This window comes from Sphaerodactylus townsendi, linkage group LG16 (assembly GCF_021028975.2).
Source record: "Sphaerodactylus townsendi isolate TG3544 linkage group LG16, MPM_Stown_v2.3, whole genome shotgun sequence".
NCBI lineage: Eukaryota > Metazoa > Chordata > Lepidosauria > Squamata > Sphaerodactylidae > Sphaerodactylus > Sphaerodactylus townsendi.
This window is the reverse complement of record NC_059440.1, coordinates 10,923,396-10,942,970: the sequence shown is the minus strand read 5'-3', so window position 1 is coordinate 10,942,970 and position 19,575 is coordinate 10,923,396. Positions and strand designations below refer to the sequence as shown.

The 19,575-nt window shown below is 50.9% G+C and overlaps 1 protein-coding gene across 2 annotated transcripts; it reads left to right on the top strand.

Annotated features, from left to right (window-relative positions):
• Positions 1-3,258: 3,258 nt before the first annotated feature.
• SARM1 (sterile alpha and TIR motif containing 1) lies at positions 3,259-19,272 on the top strand. Of its 2 annotated transcripts, none has more exons than XM_048519260.1 (9): positions 3,259-4,009; positions 12,081-12,699; positions 12,829-13,008; positions 13,836-13,927; positions 14,537-14,772; positions 16,450-16,552; positions 16,985-17,174; positions 18,139-18,260; positions 18,734-19,272. In XM_048519260.1, exons 1-9 carry the CDS (start codon positions 3,570-3,572, stop codon positions 18,861-18,863), a joined length of 2,112 nt encoding a protein of 703 aa, XP_048375217.1. In that variant the 5' UTR covers positions 3,259-3,569; the 3' UTR covers positions 18,864-19,272. The 2 variants fall into 2 exon arrangements, with proteins under 2 accessions (XP_048375217.1, XP_048375216.1); XM_048519259.1 differs by having other exon boundaries at positions 12,829-13,041.
• The last annotated feature ends 303 nt before the right edge of the window (positions 19,273-19,575 follow it).

The window sequence follows — 19,575 nt, the reverse complement described above, 5'->3', positions numbered from 1 at the left end:
AGGGTATTGGCCCGGGCACTCCTCCCCCTCCCCCTCTGGAGCTGGCTCGAGTCTTTTGTATGCTTTCTGGGTCAGCAACTGTCTAGCGGCCTCCAGTTGGCACGCGTAGCTCTCCCCTCCTTCGTTTGATCCTCCCGACAACCCTGTGAGGTTGTCGTTAGTGAGAGACAGTATCTGGCCCGTAGTCGCCCAGGAAGCTTCAGGACTGAGGCCCCTTCCGCGCATGCAGAATAAGAAGAAGAGAAGAAGAGTTTGGATTTATATCCCCCCTTTCTCTCCTGCAGGGGACTCAAAGGGGCTTACAATCTCCTTGCCCTTCCCCCCTCACAACAAACACCCTGTGAGGTAGGGTGTTTCTCACCCTGAGAGAGCTCCAAAGAACCGTGACTAGCCCAAGGTCACCCAGCTGGCATGTGTGGGAGTGTACAGGCTAATCTGAATTCCCCAGATAAGCCTCCACAGCTCAGGTGGCAGAGCTGGGAATCAAACCTGGTTCCTCCAGATTAGATACACGAGCTCTTAACCTCTTACGCCACTGCTGCACTTTCAATCCACTTTCACAATTGTTTGCAAGTGGATTTTGCTATTGATGTTCAGTACCAGCCAGCAGCAATGCTGGGGAAACGGCCTAGGTTGGCGCAGGCGAGGGAGGGCGATCAGCAGGGAAATTATGCTGTTGTAAAGTTGGCCCCCCAAAACTGCCATCTTCTCCAAGGGAACTGATTCCCGTAGTCCGGAGATCAGTTGCAATTTCAGGAAAACTCCAGGCCCTGTCTGGAGGTTGGTATCCCTATGATAGAGTTACCAGCTCTAAGTTGGAAAATACCTAGAGATTTTGGGGTGGAGCCTGAGAAGGGTGGGGTTGGGGGAGGGATTTCAATGGGTTATAATGCCATAGGGCTTGCCTTCCAAAGCCACCATTTTCTCCAGGTTAACTGCTGCTAGGCAGAGCCGTAGCGAGGGAGAACTGCGCCCTGCGCCCCCACCATGCCCCAGAATGTCCCCACCATGCCCCCGCATTAGTGCGCACCCGGTGCGTCACCCCCTGTTCCCTTGGCGCTACGCCACTGCTGTTAGGTCTCAGTCCTTAAGCCAATAAACAAACTCTTGATAGTTGATCAGAAGCATTTATTGAAAGCAACAAGGCAGAAGTCCCTAGTTTGAGAAAGCCAGATCTGGCGACCCTGGCTACTCCTAGATCACTTTATCCCCAAACCAGTCCCCCTCCCTTTTTCCCGGCGAAAGTGTGAAGAGAATTGTTTAGGAGCTTAGGCCTGTCAAGGACACGGAAGGGAGAAAGAGACGCCACCTGCGAAACCTCCCCGGAGTGGAGCAAAGGACATATCCTGTTGCTGGAGGCCAGGATGTTTCACAGGGTCTTGCCTGGTTATCTACATTTGTCATCAAGCAATATAACATCAAAGGGTGAAAGGAAAGAGAAAGCAAGAGCCAGACCCCTTCCATATATCAATCAGTAGGTACGCCAATCAGACTTCACACAGAGCCGAATGCATGGTCCCACCAGCGCCCATCACGAGTTGATTCTAACAACTGTTCTCTGTTCCTGGACATTAGTTGTACTCCCAGATCTCCAGCCAGCAACTGGAAGCTGGCAACCCTTGTTTATGACCCTGGCCCTATGCCCCTCAATGTAAGGAGTGGAGGGAGCAGCCAGCCCTGCCCCCCCTGCATGGTGTAGTGGAGTTTGCTCCCTATACGGGCATCCAGATCAATTCGTCCCAGTTACTAATTAATATGGACTCCTGATCTCCCTTCCAGCTTCTGCCTCCTCCCTCCCCTCCTTCCCTCTCCCCTCTTGGGACAGAGAACAAATGAAGTGGGGGGGGGGGGGCGGCCCGGGCTTGGCATGCATCATGGCAGTTGCAGGGCCCAAAGGAGGACAAGAGCCAACTCACCCACCAGCCTTTCAACCAGTGTGGCTGTTCCGAAATGAGCAGCAACGTCTCCGAGCTTCCTGTTTCCAGTTTTAAAAAGGAACTCCTTTCTTTCTAGACCTCAGCATTCTAGAAAACCTAACATAGGACAAAACATAACAAAACATAAGAAAGAAAGAAAGAAAGAAAGAAAGAAAGAAAGAAAGAAAGAAAGAAAGAAAGAAAGAAAGAAAGAAAGAAAGAAAGAAAGAAAGAAAGAAAGAAAGAAAGAAAGAAAGAAAGAAAGAAAGAAAGAAAGAAAGAAGCAGGTATTGCAAGCTCCGAGCTTCCTATTTCCAGTTTTAAAAAGAAGCAAGTTTATTTTCTAGACTTGAACATTTTAGAAAAACATGACAGATAGACAGACAGACAGACAGACAGACAGACGCAGGCATTTCAGGCTTTAATTGGTTTGATTAATACAGGCTACCTCTTTGCTGGCCTGGATTGCCAGGTGGAAGTGAAGCTCAATGCCTCCCGCCCTCCACTTGAAGGCCAGAATTGACAGCGGCTTTGGTGAAGGAGAGGAAGAACTTTTGAAACAGCAAGCAGAAATCTAATCCCCAGCAGTGTCATGACTGGGGGTGGGGGGAGCATGCCAGCTTGGGTTGGCAACCCCCAGGTGCAGCAGGGAAATAGGGTTACCAGCCTCTGAACGAGATCTGGCGATCTGCTGCAATTACAGTTGATCTCCAGGTGGCACAAATCAGTTTCGCCGGAGAAAATGGTTGCTTTATTTATTAGTGTGTTTGTTTATCACTGCTCCTGCTACTATCACTACTAATGATTATTGTTCGATTTCCAGGCCGCCCCTCCCTAAATGAACTCAGGGCAGCTCACAACAGCATAGTAATATACTAAACAGTAAAATTCAATAAAATCCCACCGGCTTCAGTGCAATTTTAAAAACTGAGGGCTAAAAATAACCAACCACCCCCATACCAATATTATCACACGTGTCAAACGTACTGGGGGGCTGGAAGCCAGGGAAAGAGGGACGGGAAAAGAAAGAGGGCAGAGAAGCCACATAGCTAGGAAGCTTTGATGGGGGGCTTCTGTATTTTCCTGAAACATTCCCCCCCCTCCTTTTTTGACCTTAACTTCTACTCTGGTGAAGAATTCCAGGCACTTGAAAGTCTGCCCGTTTGGTGTTCTTGCGGTTTTGTCCTATTTGAAAGGTACCACACATCCCAATGGAGCTATTTATAATGCTTTGGCTCTTTTAGGGATCCAGTAGGAAAGGATGCTGATGTTGCCATGGTGACGGACCCTCCTTTCAGGGGCGGTTCCTTTGATGGCTGACATCATCACCGGGGAACAAGGGAGGAGCAGGGATGATTGGGACGCTGTTCCTCTTGCCAGGGAGATCTATCTGCATCACAAGCCAGCGGCAGGAGGCAAAAGCATCAACCTGGCGCCAGCTGTCCATCACAGCTGGTGGTACCCAGCGCCACCCCTGCCTCCCTGCCTCCCCTTCCAGTCATCCTCCATCCCTGCTCTCCTTCCCCACTTGTCCCTCTCACCCTCCCTTCATCTCTCCTCCTTTATCCTCTTTGTGAAACCCCCTTTGCCTCAATTTGGGGCACCAGCTCTAGGAGGGGGTTCTCAAATACCTCCCCATCACCAACTCCCCACATGGTGCTCACCCTCCTTGTCTCTGCGTACAAACTGTGCCGCTTAGGTATGGCCAACCAGGAGACCCTGGCGGCAGTGCCCACCTATGAGGGGGTGTGGGCACAAAGTCCCGGGCCGTACCAGGAGGTCTCCCCCGGGGTGAGCACCGACATCCAAGCTGCCCTGCACAGGATCCTGCCCGATTTGCACCAGGCCATCTCTGCCGTCAAGCAGGCTGCTGGCCCCAAAGACCTCCAAGCCAGCATGGCGGAAATCTTGACGCTGGTGGAGGAAGCCTGGGTGATGCCCACAGTCGGCAGGGAAGTTGCCAAGGGTCTGTGCGACGGGATTCGCCTGGAGGGCGGACTGGATCTGCTGCTTTCCTTCCTGCAGTCGGCAGATCTGGAGACCAAGTGCCAAGCCGCGAAACTGCTGGAGCAGGTCCTGGTGGCTGAGAATCGGTAAGCTCAGAAGGGGACAGGGGATGGAAGGCTGGCTGCAGGTGTGTGGTGGAGTGGCATGTCTCACCCTACACACCCATTATACAGATGTGGTCAGGGCAAGGTTCCGGCCTGCTGGTGGCAGCTGGAGACTTCCTGAAATTACAGCTGGTCTCCAGGTTAGAGAGATTAGTTCTCCTGGAGAAAACAGCTGCTTTGGAAGGTGGACTCTATGGTTTTGTATCCCACTGAGGTGTCACTCGCCAAAAAAACCCCACCCCCAAATCTCCAGTGAAGCAAGCCTTTATTGGCATAGGCAGCAGTACAACAATTTAAAAAAACGGATTAAAAAGCATTTACAATACAGGAAATACATGTTAGGACGAAGGAAATCTACTGGCGTTTAGTAATTTCCAGGAGAAAGTCTGCCACTATCATACAGAGAGAAGGATCAAGGTTGTCCAACAAGTAGTGTAATCTAATTAAATCGGGGAGATCAGGTAAATGTAAAGGAGTAAGATTCACATACTTGGATATGATTTCCTTGAATCTGAGACAGTGAAATAATTGGTGGGCCAGAGATTCAACTGAGCCATCGTTACATGGGCACAATCTTTTAGCCTTTTCTTGCTTATTAAATCTGCCATGTAACAAGGCAGAAGGCATAACATTAAACCTGGTGAGCATTATGGCTCTCCTTTGAACAGGGTTTATTAAGCAATACAGGTAGTGTGCCAAGTGGCCCCATTCAAATGGGAGAGAAAAATACAGGGGGGAGCATGTTTTCTTGGCTGCGGTGATTAGGGTAGAGAACTCTATCCAATAGTTGACCTCAAATCTCCAGTGGATAACCATAGGTCTGGGCCCAAACTCTGAGAGACAACAGACCAGCCTTAGTTGCCAGGTAATATTATGCCAGTTCTTTAAGAGAGGTTTGTTTTTATTAATTTATGTTTGGATATTTGAAGGGATGTCATGTTGGTGAGGGAGCAAGCTTGTTTTCTGCTGCTCCAGAGACTAGGACCAGGAGTAACGGGTTCAAGGTGAAGGAGAAGAGATTCCACCTAAACATCAGGAAAAACTTCCTGACAATAAGGGCTGTTCGACAGTGGAATGTACTGCCTCGGAGTGTGGTGGAGTCTCCTTCTTTGGAGGTTTTTTAAAGAGAGGGTGGATGGCCATCTGTCAGGAGTGCTTTGATAATATGGCTCTGCATTGGAAGGGGTTGGACTTGATGGCCCTTGGGGTCTCTTCCAACGCTATGATTCTATGCTTTACTTATGTCATTTAGAGTCCACCTTTCTCACTGAGTCAAAGATACTCAACAGGATGGGACATCTAAGAAACAGTGCAATTGGATTCTGGACTGCAGAGATCTTAAAACAAATCTGAGACAGAGCTAAAACAAACCTGAAACAAAGCAAAAGTAATATGCAAACTTGAAATAGGCAAGCCCCTTCCACACACACAGAATAATGCACTTTCAATCCACTTTCAATGCACTTTGCAGCTGGGTTTTACTGTGCGGAATAGCAACATCCACTAGCAAACTGTTATGAAACTGCATTATTCTGCATGTGTGGAAGGGCCCTCGCAGTTGTGACAGAACGCTGTTTGTAAACAAAACTACAGCACAAAAACAAGCACATTCTCCGTTCTGTGTCAGCCTAAACTGATCCTCTTGCCTCCAGTCCCCTCAGTGAATATCTAGTACAGCCAGGATTTCAACTCAGGTTCTGGCCAGCACTGCTTTGGTACTTTGGCATCCAAACTGCCTGGCTAGTTCATACTGCATACTTTGGGAGTGACACTGGAATACCATGTGAGAGAAGCATACGCAATTTTGTGGGAGTTGACAGGGTGCTATTGCGTAGAATAATGCACTTTCAATCCATTGAACACGCAGAATAATGCACTTTCAATCCATTGTAAGTGGATTTTGCTATTCCACACAGTAAAGTCCAGCTGCAAAGTTCATTGAAAGTGGATTGGAAGTGCATGATTCTGCATGTGCGGAAGGGGCCTGAGGTCATCTGAGCTCTTGTGCAAGATGTTCTGTGAGCCAGGAACAAGAGCTACTGTTCCGTGCTTGGGAAGCTGGGCCAAACAGCAGCCCCCCAATATACACACTGAAGACAGATAGAAGTGGGCAGGGGTGCAGAAAGAAAGCAAAGAACCTGTGTTTTTGCATGTGGCCAATGGTGGGAGCGTGGGACAGTGTAAGCCGTTGCGCAAAGCGAGAAAACCTAAACGTGCAAAAATCCTCCCTTCCCCCTGACTGCTACATTTCTGTTAGGAGCCTTTTGTTTATTTATCGTGGCACAAACAGTTCTCTTGCCTTAGCCTGCTTCAGAAAACTTTGGGAATTCATCTCTTAAAAGGGTACAGTCGTTAGGGCTGCCAACTTTCAGGTGGGGCCCAGAGATCTCTGGGAATGAGAAGTGATCTCCAGACTGCAGAGGTCAGTTCTGTGGAGAACTGTTTTGGAGGATGGACACCTTTCGAAACTTTGCCCTTTCCAACATCAACCCCCAACTCTCTAGGAGTTTCCAACCTGGAGGCGGCAAATGCTCCCATCTGGTCTCCTTAGGATGCAGGACTCTACTGAGAATACTGTGCCAAGGCGTAGCTAGGGAAAATGGAGCCCGGTGCAAAATCTGAGTTTTGCTGCCCTCCCCTATGTTCACTTGTTTTTTTAGTGTTTTTTCTGTTTTTGGCCTGCAGGGGGCACGGTTTTTAGGCTAGCAGCATCGAAATTTCAGGGTATCTTTAGGAGACTATCCTGATTATACCAGCCAGGTTTGGCAAAGTTTGGTTCAGGGGGTCCAAAGTTATGGACTCTCGAAGGTGCAGCCCCCATCTCCTATTTTCTCCCATTGGAAACAATGGGAGATGGGGCACCCCCTTTGGGAGTCCATAACTTTGGGCCCCCTGAACCAAACCTCACCAAACCTGGGTGGTATCATCAGGAGAGTCCCCCGAAAACTCCCTGAAATTTTGGCGCTGCTACCCTAAACTCTGTGCCCCCTGCAGGCCAAAAACTGTAAAAACACTAAAAATACAAAAAACAAACGTGAAATGTTTGCTGCCCCAACCAGGCGGACACCCAGTGCAACGCGCACCCCCCGGCCCCCTTGTATCTCCGCCTCTGATACTGTGTTATATGGGACTGTTTGGCCTTCTCGCTTGAGAATTGCTCAGGAAGAAGTATCCCTGAGACCCAGCATGGATACTGCCCACAGAAAAGAGGGTTCTGCTAAGAGAAGTTTCCACCCTTTGCTTCGGATGACTCCCCGCCCCTCAGCAAGGCTCACTTCTTGCGCCAGCCCCACCTGCTTCCTGTGAGCTAAATGTTAAACTACTACTGTGGTGTGGTTTATTCCAGAGGTGGGATCCAGCAGGTTCTCACAGGTTCCTGAGAGTAGGTTACTAAGTATTTGCGTGTGCCGAGAGGGGGTTACTAATGGGTGATTTTGCCATGTGGTTTTTGCCTTAGTTACGCCCCTCCTCTCAGCAGTAGCGCGCAGAACTTGAAGCAGTCTAGCAGGAGGTGCACTGGCGTGCGTGGCAGCCTGCGCCTGCGTGCATTCGTTTCCCGCCCAAGGACCAGCGCAGAGGCTGCGTCCTTGCCACAGCCCCACCCAGGAATGCCCCGCCCCGGAATGCCCGGCCACGCCCCCGTCGTGCCCCACCCAGCCCCATTGGCGCTATGCCACAGTTTGAATCCCACCACCATGGGAACCTGTTACTAAAATTTTTGGATCCCACCACTGGTTTATTCCCGTGAGAGGTCAAGGAGCGTTTGCTAATGGCTCACGGCTCGGCTCGGCCCTCTGATGCTATGCACTGTCTGTTCTCCCTGTGAAAATGTGGCGCTGAAATTTTGCAACGGGAAACTCTTTGGACGTTTATTTTCCCTTCTGGATTTTGTACGGGACTTGCAGGCCCTTTCATAGTTGTCTCTGCAGCAGAGTGCACTTTGAAGGGGAAAACCACATCCTTTCCCCAGACTCAGGGAACAAGAGGGCAAACAGGGGCCGCTCCTTTCTGGGGGCTCCTGGCCTGTTCTGTCCCTCAGACCACAAAATGCATTTGCCTCTTAAGCCGCAAAATTACTGGAGCTGGCCTTGGGACCAGCCAGAGGGCAAGCTGTGGGCCACTGCGGGGTGTGCCAGGGAGAGAGACACGCTCAGTGCAACTTTACTGAGGGGGAGGTTTGGCCCCTTCCGTGGGCCAGGTGTACTTTGAAGAGCCTGATAGGGAGGCTAATTGGGGGAATGCATTACAGTCAGATTAATGGAGATAAAACCTCACCCTGGAGAGTGTTTTGATCCATCAGATTGCTTCCCAGCACCAGGATGTGTGCCTCCTAAAAAGAAGAAAAGAAAACCACACGCCCCCATTCCTCCTTAGCGGGTGGACTGAAGAGACAGGTGGAGGATTCACTTAGTTCCGGGAACAGGCTGTATCACAGCCGCTGCAGCTGCAAGCCGGTTGCTCATCTCTGCCCTCGGGAACGTCTGGCTTAGTTACGCCAAGTGATACCAGCTCCAAAGGCAGAAGGCACAGGAATTACGGCTAAGGTTGCTAGGTTCTCTTGGCCTCTGGCAGGGGACCAGGGGAGTAATCCAGGTTGGGAAGAAGAAGTAGTTTGCATTCATATCCCCCCTTTCTCTTCTGTAAGGAGACTCAAAGGGGGTTACAATCTCCTTTCCCTCCCCTCCTACAACAAACACCCTATGACAGTGGCGGCGAACCTATGGCACGGGTGCTGGAGGTGGCACTCAGATCCCACTCTGTGGGCACGCACAGAGTCACCCCCTCCACACACACACATCTAGGCTGGCCTGGGCCACTGGGCTCGATTATTAGCATTAAACCTAAGACCTAGGTTTGGGGAAGCAGTGTAGGTAACCCTGTTAAGCGCTGTTAAACCCCACTGATTTCCATGCGAAGAACTAAAACGTGATCCTTTACCTGGGAGTAAGCTCCGTTGCTGGCAATGGGGCTTGATTCTGAGTAAACCCTCCTAGGGTTGTGATTCACCCGTTGGAAGAGTTGCAGGGTTGCTTCAAAGCAAAGCCACCAACTACCACCAAGCTTACTCCCGAGTAACGCACACCTCTGAGCCAACCATTTTTTCTAAACTAAAACCTCAGTATTCAGGTTAAATTGCTGTGTTGACACTTTGCGATAAATAAGTGGGTTTTGGGTTGCAGTTTGGGCACTCGGTCTCGAAAAGGTTCGCCATCACTGCCCTATGAGGTGGGTGGGGCTGAGAGAACTCCAAAGAACTGTGACTAGCCCAAGGTCACCCAGCTGGTGTGTGTTGGAGTGCACAGGCTAATCTGATTCCCCAGATAAGCCTCCACAGTTCAAGCAGCAGAGCAGGGAATCAAACCTGGTTTTCCAGATTAGAGCGCACCTGCTCTTAACCGCTATACCACACTGGCAATGACAGACAGACAGACAGACAGACAGACAGACAGACAGACAGACAGACAGACAGACAGACAGACAGACTTGTTACTTGGAGATTGGCAACTTTACCGGTACAGAGATGAGTTGTTAGGTACTTACTGCCACTAAATATGACAGTGGGTGGCTTAAATGTCTTTCCAGAGGGATTAGACAAAGACAAAGCGATTAATTAGAGGATATTAGCTGTGCCAGGCTAAAAGGAACCTCCGCCTCTGACTGCAAGTTGCTGTGGAAAACAGCATGAAAAGTGTTTGACTTCTGTCTCCTTGCTTGTGAAACCTTTCAGGGCACTTGTGGGAAGCAGAACGCTGGAGCTGGGAGACTTGGCGTCTGACCCGGCCAGGTTTTTGCAGGTTTTAAGGAAGGTTTTTCTTTTCTGCTGCTGCCGGACCTGTTCACAGGCAGCAGCGAGGAACGGTTTCTGGGATATTGAGACCAATAAAGGCAGTGCGAACTCATGTCTGGGCTCGATGAAATATCTATATGGTAGCACCCGAGGGCCGTTGTCTCCTTTCTCAGGCCTGCAGCCGTAGACAGAGCAGGGCCTTGCTCTGGATCTGGCCGCAGGGAGGGGGAACTGGGCAGCAGCCCAGCACCAGCTACTGCTCAGCTGCCAAATTTACAGCAATGCCAACATCAGCTGAACAAAGAAAGAACACGGGGTTTCCGGGAAGGTTTGTCTCCCCAGCTTCCCAGAAAAGGGAGCCTGTCTGAAAGTCGCCCTCTGGTGGGAGGCAGGCTTACTCCCTAGGGTTGCTAACTCCAGGCTGGGGGATAATTTGAGATGGTTGGGGAGTGGGCTCTGGAGGGGAAAATCTGGAGAGGAATTTCACCTACAATCTATAGTGCACCATGCAGTCGACCCTCTGAAGCTCCCATTTTCTCCAGTGGGAACTGCTGTCGTCTGGAGACGGATTGTAATTCTGGGAGAATGCCAGTCCACACCTGGAGATTGGCAACCCTAATTCCTGCCTCTGCCCTCTTCGGTCCAAGATCTGTGACACTTTCCCAGGCTCGAGCTTTGTGCCTGTCAGGAGCTGAGTCTGGTCTACATGTGACTGCTCCCATCCAAGTCTCCCATTCAGGTGCTACCCAAGGCCAACCCTGCTTAGCTTCTGAGGTCTGACATCATTGGTCTAGTCTAGGCCATCTAGTTGAGGGCAGAAGGCATTGAGGGCAGCTGTCATTTAAAACCCCTGTGGTGCTTCCCAGCATTTGGTGTTGGCAGAGTACAAATCACGCGGCAAAGTGTCCTGCTCACTGATTAATTTTCATTCTGGAACAACATTATTGATAGCAAAGCTGAGAGGCAGAGATGGCCTCTAACCCCCTAGCTGACTAAGAAGAGAGGGAGAAGAACCTATTGGAGGTCTCTGGCCCACAAGTCATCCGGCTGGCCTCCACAAGGGCTTTTACAGACGCCCTAGGGAGACCAGGGTCCTGTGGGACTTAAGTTTCCACAGGGCCTTTCAAAATGGATCTGTGCCGCTGGACATTTGGCCAGCCGGATTGACCATTTAACCCCATGACATCTAGGCCTCTTGTGGGCACGATAGGGGTGGGTGGGGTTTTGTCACCATCCGCTAATATATGGTTCCCATTTTGTAGCAATACCCTGTTTTATTGGTTTTTTTTGTTTTTATTGTTTTAACTATGATAAATTTCAATGTGTTTATATGTTCAAATTTTTGTATTTCTTCTGTTGTTCACCGGCCTGAGCCCTTCAGGGAAGAGCGGTTTGAAAATTCAAAATATAAATAAATAAATAAATAAATAAATAAACAAACAAACAAATAAATAAAGGATGGATGGATGGATGGATGGATGGATGGATGGATGGATGGATGGATGGATGGATGGATGGATGGATGGATGGATGGATGGATGGATGGATGGATGGATGGATGGATGGATGGATGGATGGATGGATGGATGGATGGATGGATGGATGGATGGATGGATGGATGGATGGATGGATGGATGGATGGATGGATGGATGGATGAACGAACTCAGTCATACCTTTCATATAACCTGGTTGATGTAAGCTCCGATTGATACGTAAAGGGACTTTCTCTCTTTCTCTCTGCTCACAAACCATTTCTGCACATCTTTTAAAGAGAGCCATTATGATGTAGTGGTTAAGAGCAGGTAGACTCTAATCTGGAGAACCGGGTTTGATTCCCCACTCCTCCACTTGAGCTGTGGACTCTTACCTGGCAAGCCAGGTTTGTTCCCCCACTCCTGCATTCACCTTCAGAGGATGCCAGCCACAGATGCAGGCGAAACGTCAGGAGAGAAGGCTGCTAGAACACGGCCATACAGCCCGGAAACCACACAGCACCCCAGTGATTCCGGCCGTGAAAGCCTTCGACAATACATTAGACCAGTGGTGGCGAACCTTTGGCACTCCAGATGTTATGGACCACAATTCCCATCAGCCCCTTCCAGCATGGCCAATGCTGGAAGGGGCTGATGGGAATTGTAGTCCATAACATCTGGAGTGCCAAAGGTTCGCCACCACGGCATTAGAAGGTTAAGCCTTTCATAACTGACTTGTGACAACCATTTGTAAAATTCCAATGAGATTGTAATGCCTCCCTTTGTTGCCAGGGACCGAATTGCTCGGATCGGTCTGGGGGTGATCCTCAACCTCTCCAAAGAGCGGGACAGCCCCCTCTTGGCCCCGAGCACCTCCGGCATCCTGGAGCACATGTTCAAACACTCAGAGGAGACCTGCTTCCACCTGATCTCCGACGGCGGTCTTGACGCCATCCTCTACTGGTGCCGCTGGAGCGACCCTGTGGTGCTGCGCCACTGCGCCACGGCCCTGGCCAACTGCGCCATGTACGGCGGGCATGCCAACCAGCGCCTGATGGTCGAGAAGAGGGCTGCCGAGTGGCTCTTCCCGCTGGCCTTCACCAACGAGGACCAGCTGATCCGGTTCTACGCCTGCCTTGCCATCGCCGTTCTGGTCACCAACAAGGAGATCGAGAAGGAGGTGGAGCGGTCGGGGACTCTCGCTTTGGTGGAGCCTTTCATCGCCACCCTGGACCCAGGGCAATTTGCCTGCACCCTTCTGGGCAGCAGCGACAACAGCCAAGGAAGGACGGCGGACGACTTGCAGCGCCTGGTGCCCCTGCTGGACAGCTCCCGCCTGGAAGCCCAATGCATGGCTGCCTTCTACCTGTGCGCTGAGGCGACCATCAAAGCCCGGCAGAACAAAACCAAGGTAATGCTTCAAATGGGAGGGAGCGGGGATCTAATTGGATGGTGCACCTGGAAAGACCTGGACCGAGTCCCCTGGACTGAGAGCCAGAATGGTGTAGTGGTTAAGACCTTTCCCCCTTTTGTTGCCTAGATTTTTACAGAGATTGGGGCCATCCAGAGCCTGAAGAGGATTGTTTGCTACTCCCCCAATGGTACCACTTCCTCCTTGGCCAAGAAGGCCCTCCGGGCCATGGGGGAGGAGGTGCCCCGGCGCCTTCTGCCCTCTGTGCCCAACTGGAAACCCTTGGAAGTGCAGAAGTGGCTCCAGCAGGTCGGCTTTGTCAAGTACTGCCCACAGTTCTTGGTGAGGCTTGTGGGGTAGTGGGGTGGTGGGGTTCCCATGTCCATGAGAGACAGCGTGATGTAGTGGTTAAGAGCATTAAGTAGATTCTAATCTGGAGAACCAGGTTTGATTCCCCACTCCTCCACCTGAGGGGCGGAAGCTTATCTGGTGAACCAGATGTGCTTTCGCACTCCTACATTCCTGTTGGGTGACCTTGGGCTAGTCACAGTTCTCTCAGAACTCTCAGCCCCACCTGCCTCGCAAGGTGTCTGTTGTTGGAAGGGAAAGGAGCTTGTAAGCCACCTTGAGTCTCCTTGCAGGAGAGAAAGGTGGGATATAAATCCAAAATCCAAACTCCTCTTCCTTCCTTCCTTCCTTCCTTCCTTCCTTCCTTCCTTCCTTCCTTCCTTCCTTCCTTCCTTCCTTCCTTCCTTCCTTCCTTCCTTCCTTCCTTCCTTCCTTCCTTCCTTCCTTCCTTCCTTCCTTCCTTCCTTCCTTCCTTCCTTCCTTCCTTCCTTCCTTCCTTCCTTCCTTCCTTCCTTCCTTCCTTCCTTCCTCCCTCCCTTCCTTCCTCCCTCCCTCCCTCCCTCCCTCCCTCCCTCCCTCCCTCCCTCCCTCCCTGTAGGGTGTAGAATGGCCAGATCCAGGCTGGGAGATGTGGGGATGGAGTCTGCGGAGGACAGAGGGCCGCAGTATGGATCTCTGGCCAACCCCGATTTGAGTGCCCATGCACTCTTCCAAGCCCTTGCTGTTTCCTCAATCTATGAGCATTTCAGAAATAGGAATTAAATGACGCAGCGTTCTTCCACCGGCAGGAGCATCAGGTGGATGGCGACCTGTTGATGCGGCTGACTGAGGAGGACTTGCAGGCGGACCTTGGCATGAAATCCAGCATTACTCGCAAGCGGTAAGGCTAGGCCAGCCCGTGCCCCCCCCCCCAATCCTTTTGTGTGTTACCCAAATGCCACTGTGGGGGAGGGGGTTCTGGTGCAATTGTGGATGGATTGAGGGGCTCCAAGGAGGGGAAAAAGGAAACATCTTTAAGGACTGAAATACATGACAACGGAACCACCTTGAAAGTTTCTTAACAAGGCTGAGCTTCTGCTTTTTATAGTGGTCTGTCCAAACTTTAAAAATTGCAATTGTGATCAAAATGCCAAACAGGGCAAAGTATTGTCTTCATGCAACATGTGATTGGTGTTTGGAATATGCTGCCACAGGAGGTGGTGATGGCCGCTAACCTGGATATCTTTAAAAGGGGCTTGGACGGATTTATGGAGAAGAAGTTGATCTGTGGCTACCAATCTTGATCCTCCTTGATCTGAGATTGCAAATGCCGTAGCAGACCAGGTGCTCAGGAGCAGCAGCAGCAGAAGGCCATTGCTTTCACCTCCTGCACGTGAGCTCCCAAAGGCACCTGGTGGGCCACTGCGAGTAGCAGAGTGCTGGACTAGATGGACTTTGGTCTGATCCAGCAGACTCTTTCTTACGTTCTTCTGTTCTTCTGTCTCCCCAGGTTTTCCCGGGAACTGACTGAACTGAAGACTCACGCCAATTATTCCACCTGCGACCGGAGCAACCTGGCTGACTGGCTGGGCAGCGTGGACCCCAAGTTTCGCCAGTACACCTACAACCTGGTGACCTGTGGCATCGACCGAAACTTCCTCCACCGTGTCACTGAGCAGCAGCTGCAAGAAGACTGCCAGGTTGACGTTGGTTTCCATCGGGTCCGTATCCTCAATGCAGCACGTGGTGAGTCGGGGTGGGTGGGGGAGGAGTCCGCTGCCTGGCTCCGCCTCTGAGCACCAGGACCTGCCTGAGCAACCCACAGGGAAAAGACTCCAGGTCCACCTTGACCCACTCTTAAAACAAACCCCGGGAAGCCGCACCTCAGCACCTCACATCAGCACTAATCTGGAGAGCCGAGTTCGATTCCCCGCTCTGCCACTTGAGCTGTGGAGGCTTATCTGGTGAACTAGAGTAGCTTGGGCACTCCAGCACATGCCAGTTGGGTGACCTTGGACTAATCACAGTTCTTTGGAGCTCTCTCAGTCCCACCTGCCTCACAGGGTGTTTGTTGTGAGGGGGGAAGGGAAAGGAGATTGTGAGTCCCTTTGAGTCTCCTTACAGGAGAGAAAGGGGGGGATCTAAATCCAACTCTTCTTCACCTCACAGCTTCTTCTGGTATCAACCAATCTTTGAAAGGATTCCTTTGCGGATAAGCCCACAGAAATCCTAAATCTCCATGACACACGAAGCTCCCTTGTGCTGAGTCAGGCCCGTGGTCCCCCAAAGTCAATATTGTGTGCTCAGATTGGCAGCAACTCTCCAAGATCTCAGGCAGAGCTATCTCACATCACCTACGCCCTGGTCCTTTCACCCAGCAACGCATGCCCGATCTGCATGCCAAAGAAGAAGCTCTATCGCTGAGCCACCCCCCATCTTTTTGACAGGTTATCCAGCTTTAATTTCTTAAGAGCATCACAAACATACATTCATCGTTCCTTTATCACCTTTCCCCCACAAACGGTTAAATGCAAGGGGCAGGAGGAATCAGGACAGGTTTCCTCGGTGACATTGCCAGAGCTAGCCAATCAGCGCAGCTTCGGCTTCCACCTTTCCCCTTGTTGGAAGTGAAGGACTTTTACACCGTTCCCTGTCTCAACCACAGAGGGTTTTTTACTAGCAAGCCAGGGATTGCCACCTTTACTCTATCATGCTGGTACTATCCCTTTGATATTAGACTGATACTCTCAGGGACTTCCTTCCGGCTCATTCTTCTTCTTGCTCTAAAACCTTCTACTGCACCATGTGCGTAGAGAGGTTGGATGCTGAGTGCATCCATCCCCATCCAGCTAGATTAGAATAGAATAGTGAACCCATCTATCTACCTTTCTATCCAGAATGGAGTTCGCTAATAAATACTCTTTTTATTAGATTAGAAACTACAAACGACTCTCTTTTCTTTGTGCTGAAGCTCACAGGCATGTTTGGGATTAGCTCTGCTGTGCTGCAGCCATTTGTGTCCACATTTTACGAAGCTCTGCTGAATTCTTGCCTTGCCTTTTGAATCCTCTGCAGCGGGGAGGATCGGCAGAGGACAGGCAGGGGACAATGTTTTCACAGGTCTCCAGGGCTCGTCTCCTGCAGTCAAGCCCGGCGGCAATAAATAGGAGCTGCAAATGCTGCCAAGAATCTCCCGCATCCACCCCGGCAGCTGCTTGGCCAAAGTATGGGCGGGAGCAGAGCAGCCCAAACTCTAGTTTGCTTCAGAATGTCTGGGATGCCTGTGCTGGCATCTTAGCTCCCCACCCCTTCTGTTCACGCTGGGTTCCTCTTAAACACTTGAGGACCCTTCCCAAGTTGACTGGTCAGCAGCTATGGGCCAAATCAAGTCATGTCACCCTCAATTGCTCCTTTCCTCCCCAGAGATGCTCCACTCCCCCTTGCCGTGCAGCAATGCAAAATCCACCTTGGAGGGAACGGATGTGTTCATCAGCTACCGAAGAATGACGGGATCCCAGCTGGCCAGGTGAGAGGGTTGGTGAGCACGGCACACAGGTTTGTTGTGGGGAGAGGAAGGGGAATGAACTTGTCAGTCACCTCGAGTCTCCTTACAGGAAAGAAAGGTGGGGTATAAATCCAAACTCCTCCAGTGGCGTAGGAGGTTAAGAGCTCGTGTATCTAATCTGGAGGAACCGGGTTTGATTCCCCGCTCTGCCGCCTGAGCTGTGGAGGCTTATCTGGGGAATTCAGATTAGCCTGTACACTCCCACACACGCCAGCTGGGTGACCCTGGGCTAGTCACAGCTTCTCGGAGCTCTCTCAGCCCCACCTACCTCACAGGGTGTTTGTTGTGAGGGGGGAAGGGCAAGGAGATTGTCAGCCCCTTTGAGTCTACTGCAGGAGAGAAAGGGGGGATATAAATCCAAACTCTTCTTCTTCCTCCTCCTCTCTTCCTCAGCCTCTTGAAAGTCCACCTCCAGTTGCACGGATTCAGCGTCTTCCTGGATGTAGAGAAACTGGAGGCCGGGAAGTTTGAGGACAAGCTGACTCAGAGCGTCATGAGCGCGCGCAACTTCATCCTGGTCCTTTCCTCGCATTCCCTGGACAAGTGTATGGAAGACGCCGAGTGCAAAGATTGGGTGCACAAGGCAAGCACGCCCTCATAGAGAGGGCAGGGTGGCAAAAGAGCAAAGGCTTTTGCGTCATGCAGCTGTACACACGCACACACACACACACACACACACACATACACACACACAGAAGCTGGCAGCGGCACTGCAGAAAGACATTGGCTTATGGGGCTTCTCCAAAAAAATTTCGATTATTAAACTTGAACCTGTGCTGTCTACTGCCCGCGAGATCCAGGGCACACTGCACACCCCGGTCCACATAGAGTTCGGAGGCAGGGTGCTAGGCTTGGCCTGGCCGGGTATATAGTTCACCTGCTAGCAGCAAATAAGGCAGGGCGGGAAAGAGGGCTTTTTTTTAAAAAGGCGTTTTTAGGGATCTGTTTATTCCTCTCCTTTTCATTGCTTTTCATCTGAAAAAAACCTCCAAATTTGCTGAATGCCCACTCCTACTGGCCACCTCCTTCCTCGTGGCACCTCCAAGAGTGTATCAGTTGAGAGCCAGCGTGGTGTAGTGGTTAAGAGCAGGTGCACTCCAATCTGGAGAACTGGGTTGGATTCCCCGCTCTGCCACTTGAGCTGTGGAGGCATATCTGGTGAACTAGATGAGCTTGTGCTCTCCAACACACGCCAGCTGGGTGACCTTGGGCTAGTCACAGTTCTTCAGAGATCTCTCAGCCCCACCCACCTCACAGGGTGTTTGTTGTGAGGGGGGAAGGGAAAGGAGTCTGTAAACCCCTTTGAGTCTCCTTACAAGAGAGAAAGAGTGGGTATAAATCCAAACTCTTCTTCTTCAAATTCTCTCCCCGGCTAGCCTTGGCTAGGGAACGTTTCTTCCTGAGAAGAAATCCTGTGCCAAGTTGGAGTCCAACTTGGAATGATTCTAACTGGGCGCCTTCCCTGTGACATTATCTGCAGTTGCAGCTGTTTCTCGTGTGTCCCAAAGAGAAAGGAAGGGGGAAATGACATCTGATTTCTTCAACAGGAAATTGCCACAGCCCTGAGCTGTGGAAAAAACGTCATCCCAGTAACAGACCATTTTGAATGGCCTGACCCCGAGACGCTTCCTGCAGACATGCGAGCCGTCCTGAAATTCAACGGCATCAAGTGAGTGGGCAGAGGACACCCTCCCACACTGGTAGTCTTGGGGTAGGGAGGCTGTGGGGCAATGTAAGCCACCACAAGATGGGGACACCCTCTTTGCAGTGCACATAAAGATGGAAAGTGTATCTGGGAGAATGTTCTTTGTTGGGGGCAGGTGCATTCTAACCTGGTGGGCGCCAGAAAAGGTGTGGGAGCACCATGACACCCATGGCCTCCACATTGGGAACCCATGACCTAGAGCAGGGGTCTGCAACCTGCAGCTTTCCAGATGTTCATGAACTACAATTCCCATCAGCCCCTGCCAGCATGGCCACCTGGCCATGCTGACAAAGGCTGTTGGGAATTGTAGTTCATAAACATCTGGAGAGCCGCAGGTTGCAGACCCCTGACCTAGAGCTTGGGACACCTTCAGCCCAACTACCACAGCCCAGGTTCCTTCTTGCTTGCCCAACTGGACTTGTTTTTTTGCCCTGCAGGTGGTCCCACGAGTACCAAGAGGCCACCATTGAGAAGATCATCCGGTTCCTGCAGGGCCGTTCGTCCCGCGATTCTTCTGCTGGATCAGAGAACAGCCTGGAATGTACGCCCCCAATGGGTCAGACCTAGAATTGGCAGGAGCAGCCCCCAACTGCTTCCTGCTAGGAGGAGGAAGGGGGCGGCAGGAGTCCTTCTCTTTTCAACTTATGGTAGCAAAAGAGGTGGCGCTTGAAACATTATCCCCTCCCTGCCTTGTAGCAAAAAAGCTCTGATGCTTTCGCGGTGCTGCTTGCGGCTTCGGGTTGCTCCCTCTTTGGCACATGCCAGTGTGAAAGTTCCGCCGAGTTGGGGAAGGAATCCGATTCCCATCAGTCTGGATAGTCCTTTGCTGACTCCCCCGCATCTTATTGTTTGATACTTTTCAGCCAGCTCTTAATCCTTTGGGACTTGTGATCAGGTAGCCTCTTCCTCCTTAGGAGTCTTTGTAAAGGGTGGGGTGGGGGGAATCTTCTATAAAAAGTTATCAGCTTCTTGGTAATTGCAGTTTCCTTATGCAAAAAGGCTCTTGCTTTTCAGGCCTTTGGGTTCAGCAAAAAAGAGAGAGAGACTTCGCTAAGGGGCATGATAGATGTTTCAAAAAATGACAGCATGGAGAGATTTTTCTCCTTATCCTACAACATAAAAATGTGGGGTCCCCTAATGAAACAGATAGGATATGCAAAATGGCTCTATAACACAGTCTGTACTGTTGTTGGATATAATGGCATCTTACAGGACAAAAGTCTGCCTAGTAAATGTTGCAGTGTGACACCACCTCATATGTCAGGAATGAGCTGGTGCT

Coding starts and splice junctions, on each gene's coding strand:
- SARM1 (XM_048519259.1), top strand. CDS start 3,570: ATGGTGCTCACCCTCCTTGTCTCTGCGTACAAACTGTGCCGCTTAGGT. Junction 14,773..16,449: donor TATCCTCAATGCAGCACGTG/GTGAGTCGGGGT, acceptor TTTCCTCCCCAG/AGATGCTCCACTCCCCCTTG. Junction 17,175..18,138: donor GCAAAGATTGGGTGCACAAG/GCAAGCACGCCC, acceptor TTTCTTCAACAG/GAAATTGCCACAGCCCTGAG.